At 37.8% G+C, this 5,723-nt stretch overlaps 1 protein-coding gene and 1 pseudogene across 1 annotated transcript in view; one reads left to right on the forward strand and one right to left on the reverse strand.

Annotated features, from left to right (window-relative positions):
- The window catches only part of LOC104848996, a 266,524-nt pseudogene that overhangs the window by 196,984 nt on the left and 63,817 nt on the right, over positions 1-5,723 (forward strand).
- Lrrc53 (leucine rich repeat containing 53) overlaps positions 2,894-5,723 on the reverse strand; it is a 15,142-nt gene continuing 12,312 nt past the window's right edge. Inside the window, 2 exon segments of the mRNA XM_033758297.1 lie at positions 2,894-3,066; positions 3,069-5,222. Of these exon segments, the coding sequence (XP_033614188.1) occupies positions 2,894-3,066; positions 3,069-5,222 (2,327 nt within the window).

The following is a 5,723-nucleotide window of genomic DNA, read 5'->3' on the forward strand; positions in this document are numbered from 1 at the left end:
AGGAGGGGAGGGAGGGAGGGAGGAAGGAAGGAAGGAAGGAAGGAAGGAAGGAAGGAAGGAAGGAAGGAAGGAGGGAAGGAAGGAAGGAAGGAAGGAAGAAAAAAGAAAAATCTGAGATCAAAAGCCATAAATAGGTTGCTGAATAAAAGTTTTGTGAGAGAAAAACTCTTCAAGTGAAAATAGTTGTGCAAATTCACTGGGAGAAAAGAAAAGGGGGGCTTAATAGTAGTTGTGGTCACTGGCGGGTTCAATCTCTATGCTAGGCCTCATTTGAAATAGGCCCATCTTTAGATTTCTAGGACATTAACATCGTGGTCCGATGTTCATTACTATGAAGGTTGTCAATCTGACTAATCATTTTTTCACATCAATCTTTTCCTCATTCCTTGCATTTGAAGCACAGTATGTTCTCCTTTTGTGTGTCTTCTTAGTTGAGATTCAAATATGTAATACGGGGAAAAACATTATCATGTGTGAACTTGCCACGTTGAAACCCAATGTTTTGTAACATAAATAGGCTCTAATACAATATTTTTTAAGACTTCAACATAGCACGTGAAGAATAGTAAGAATCTCAGTGTATTGCAGATGAGGAAAAGTTGTTGGGAAACAGTGGGAGGTGGGAAAGAGTCATGATAGATAGTATCATATATTGGAAAATTTTGGCAAACAGAATAGGGAATTTGGACATGAAATTATACAAAATTTTACATGTCTCTAAAGCAGCGCAAAGCTATGAGAAAAATAATTTCTGGAAAATTTGTTTGAGGTGGGTATGGAGAATTTGTTTACTTAAACAATTACATGTAGTTACTATAAAGAAACAAGTGCTGAATTATCTTCTAATTTTCACTATCATAGCTAAGCATTGTTTCTTAATGTGTGGGCTGCCAACTACATGCTCTTAATTACCCTGGAGTAAGTATTAAAGCAATAAAGCTGGGCCCCTATCCTGAATGTACTGAATGAAAATCTCTGGGATAGAGCTGGAGACTAAATGTTTCAACAGGAACACTATTATTATGTGCACAATAAAGACAGAGAACTATTGGGGCTGAACTAGAGCAAAAGATACTGAAGCCAGATCAGCCAGCTGGGCTGCTGTAACAGTAATCCACTTGTGTATACCAGGACTATAGTGGCTGCTGTGGAGACCCAGGGGCAGGGGTAAACCTGGGAACTGTTTCAAAGGAAGCATCAGAAAGAGGTAAAAGACTGGATTTCAGAAATGAGAAAGAGACAAGTGTCCAGGAGAACTGTCACTGCTGCATCCTGAGAGTCAGCCAGTGACCAGGAGTAAATATTAGGCCTCTATGTTCCAAGGATATTGTTGGCAGTGAGGAGAAAGAACAAAGCTAAGGACTGTAGTGAAGAGGCAGGGCTTTTAAATAAAACTAGGAAAAGGAGAAGCGAAAGATAGCTAAAGGGAGGAAAGTAACCTGATCTGCAGAGCGGAGGGAGCTGTCAATTAGAATAAAATTATCATGCAAGAAATTGGCATAGATGCTCCTCTCTCTGTAAAGGTGCTTATCAGAAGGAAGTGGGAGCAAGACAGGCAGACAGATGGCAGAGAGGTGAGCTCAGGCAGAGAGGCCGGGTAAAAATAGTGGGGGCAGGAGCAGAAGTGAAAAGCCACAGAATTCCTGATCTTAATGAGAAAAAGGAAAAAGATTAAAGACTCTCAGAATGTGAGAGCTGCATCCTCCTCTGGCAGCCCTGAATAAGAAGGGGGAAAGGAAGCCTGGGGGTGTAAGCAATGTTTCGCTCGTACATTATTCTGGTAATCTTTTGTGCTTTATAATTCCAGATGTAGATAAAAATGCAGAGAGACAAATAGGAGAAGGAAAAGTTTGTTTCTCTTTGCCCTTGTCCCCCTCTATTAGGAAACTATACTGTCAGTGTATGTTTTAAACCTTTTCCTATAGCATCAATAATAAAATTACTTTAAGTATACTTATATTTTTCAAGTAAAGGTAACTTTGAATGAAAACTGTTTATGCTCCTATTGCCTTTAAATCAAATATTCATAAGCGTATTTACTTCCTGTGCACAAGGGGACTACTCACATTCAACGACAGTGGCATGCCGAACCTGAGAGATCCAACTTTGAGAGCTGCATGCCAGTGAGTTATTTAGCTTTCGGAAATCTTCGTAACAGTCGGCAATAAAGCTCTTTAAAATTCCTTTTGTTCGAGAACCATTGTGTTGATCCCCAAACCCTCTTTTGTCTAAAATGAATGAAGCTGAGATCTCCACCTAGGGGATTTCTAGGATTTTGCAGATTTTATAAAAATAATTTACATCCCTGTAAATCTCTCTCTCTCTCCCTCTCTCTCTCTCTCTGAAAAAATGAAAGGTTTTAAAGATTTCTACTGAAGATCTAGGGTAATTACCAACATAACACTTACAAATGGATGAGTATACCAATATGCATACTAGCTAGACTAGAATGAACGAACAAGGCTGAATTTTTATTTTCGTACAATAATTAGGAAAACACATGAGGCATAAATATAAATATATAATCATCTGTGTAAAACAGCAATATTGTAATACCACCAGTTGAGATATGTATAGCAATTTCCATAAAATAAACATCAAATGCAAATCTACTTAAATCCTTTTTTCATATGTAATCCTTTATTTCTTTGAGCACTTCTCTCCCTCTTTTTAAATGTTTCTAGCACTAGATACTTCTTTTTCATTTTCTCACACCTTCAAGAACTGTATTGTTAGTTGTATCAGATATATCCTGTGGCCCCATTCGATTTTTCTGAGTTTCTTTCTTATTGATAATGAAGGGTTACTGAGAACTTGTTCTCCAAAATAATGCCTTTAAAATATATGTATACATAGTATCTATCCTTTCTGAAGGGCTCTAAGTAGAAAATTATCATTTTGAGTTATTGTGTTCACTCAGTTCTGCTTCTAAAGGTGAAGCATTGGCATATTCAGAAGATGGTGGGTAAAGCACAGGTTTGCGGGGAGAATTTCCAGCTTCATTCATTTTATTAGGGATTATAGATACTTCATTTTCTGCCTTAAAATGAATGTCTCTTAATTGACATGTGTCTCCACTATCATTACACCATCTCTATATGCTCTGCTATCTTTGTCTGGTTGAATATTTTGAATTTCTTTCAAGTCATACATATTATTGATAGTGTCAGGGTCTATTTCACTAGAAGGTATTCCACTTCTGGTTTTATGAGAACTTGCAGTACTTAAATCCTTAACTGTAATGGCCTCCCCAACAGAACTTGAATCACATAATACAGGTTTCACACTTCTTCCATTTTCCTGAGTTTCCTGCTTTTCTTTTGTGGTGCCTTTTGAGGTCATTTGTGTGGTGCAAATCAAGATACTAGAATTTGTCTTGCTTTCATGGGGTATATTTTCTTCTTCTCTTTCTACTATTTTTGTCTCTAGATCTTCAGGACCATCCAATCTTGGCATTGTATTTATTCTGTCAATTCCTTTTGTGCTGCTGTTGGTTAGATGCCCAATGGCTTGACCACTGAGAGGAGTACTGATTTCCTTGGGAAGCTCTGCTGTATTTTGGTATGGAATAGACTCTGTCATCTTAAATGGTAGGTTGTTCTTGGACTGTGTCCAGGGAATGAGCAAAGAATCATAAGTCTCTGTGTTAGGAAGATTTGGTCCTACTTTATTTCCTTCATGATCCATAATGTCACTGTCCAAAAGCGGATGTGATATTTTGGGCATTGTCGTTAATGATTTTGTTTGACTTCCAAGTTGTTCGTGAACAAAGTTTTGTTCTTTATGTTGTAAAACTTGATTTTGAGCTAAAATGTGTTCCTCGTTGTAGGTGCCAGTCTTATGGAGACCTAGTATTTGTGTTTGGCTTCTTGGGGACAGAGAATAATGGTTCAGCTCACTGGCCTTTGGTTCAATTTGCGTCATGCGCTCAGTGGGCCCTCTTGCCTGGTGGGCACCAATCCCACTGGCAGGTGGAGATGGGGAAATGCGATTCCTTGCATTTTCCAAAGTATCTGGTGAATAATGAGGAGCGTCTACTTGAAGCTGCGGTGCACCTTTCTGTGACTCAGGTGAGAACCGAGAGTGTGAGGGGTTGTCTTCAGCGTCTCCAGGTGTAGGCTGGGGCAAGGTAGGTGAATCTACGTTAGGAAAAAGGCCAGGTGGATAGGAGTAGTCCTTCTCAGAGCGCTGGTTGCCTGCAGACAATGTCTTAGCCTTGAGGGGAGGGGCACTTTTACCATTCCTTTGGTAAAACGGAATCTGCCTTGTGGGATGTTGGAGAAGCAGCCTTTCTGAAGGGAGTTTAACACTGTTACTCTCTGGCTGTTGAGGGAAATCTGCAGAAGACAGAAGGTTTACTTTGGGTTTTTTCTCAGAAGTTGTAGGTAATATTTTCAGAGGTACTAATTTGTTATGTTTCCTTGGGATCTCTGGGAAGGATTTTTCTGGGTGGATCCTGACTTTCCTAAAAGGGTATAAATTTAATTTCAGCCTTAAATTTTGTTGTTTAGTTTTGCCTTTGAGATCAGGTTGCTTGATTCTTTTCTTTTTCAGGATCTGTGGATGAGTAAACCATTTTCCTTTGTTTTTGTCCCCATGTTTGCTAAATTTTTTGAGATCCAAGTTGATGAATTGGATACCATGACATTCCTGCTGTTTCCAGTGGGTTGATGTTTTCAGTGATGTACCCAACCTCTTTTTTCCTACTAAATCAGGATCATAGAAATTAGCCTTTTGGGGGGAATATACTCTCTTGATTTTTGTTGATAGCTTTGAAAAATCTGTATTATCTTCATTCTGAAGGAATTTTTCTATTGCCCTATTAATTTTGATTTGTTCCTCCTCAGACTTTGAAGGTTTGCTGTGATTTAGTTTTATTTCTTTCATATAATCTTGAAGTTGATCACAGAGCACATATTTACAGGAAAGGGCATTGTTTGGCTGAAAATATCGAGTCTCGTTCCATTTTAACAGTCCATGAGAGTCATCATATTTTGTTCTATGTTTGTATAAGATCTTTTGTACATAGTGTTCCTTGCCCTCACGAGGCTTGACTGTTGAGCTTGTAATAAAATGTCTCTGCCTGTGAGGTTGTAAGCCATTGTCTTCTTTTTCTATTGGAGGCTGCCATGATTCATTTGTTAAATGCTTTTCAAGATTTTCTCTTGCCAAAGCTGAAGTGGGTGTTGCATATCTTCTTCTAAATGTGTTACTGCTGATATCTGCTGAAGAATAAATGCAGGAATTTAGCACTGGGCAGGATTTTATTACCCCAACCCACAGATCTCAGGAATCTTATGACAAATATAAAAATGACTCCACTGATTATGGCAATTCTTAAATATTTGCTAACTGTTAGCCAGTTCGTGAAAGATAGGCAGTTTGGTATGTTTACAATGGTACACTCTATGACCACATTTCAGTCAGTTGCAATGCTAACTTAAAAGTTATAGAATTAGAAATATAAATTTTATTCATAGCTGTACATCTTTAGATTAGCTGTTGAGTAGGATACCCTTAAAGATAAACAGTATGTGAGTCTTTTTCAAATGACATAGTAAATTTTTTCATTCATTTCCTACTTGGAACTCAAATACTGGCAAGGACATGGTGACAATATTTAATAATGTTCAGGTTTCAAATAGAAATAATTTAAACAATAAAAGAAAAGTACTGGTTCAGTGAAAGCAGATATCTTTTTTTTTTTTTTTTTTTTTTTTTTT

The sequence above is a fragment of the Fukomys damarensis genome, unplaced genomic scaffold (assembly GCF_012274545.1).
Source record: "Fukomys damarensis isolate Sample0158 unplaced genomic scaffold, DMR_v1.0_HiC HiC_scaffold_33, whole genome shotgun sequence".
NCBI lineage: Eukaryota > Metazoa > Chordata > Mammalia > Rodentia > Bathyergidae > Fukomys > Fukomys damarensis.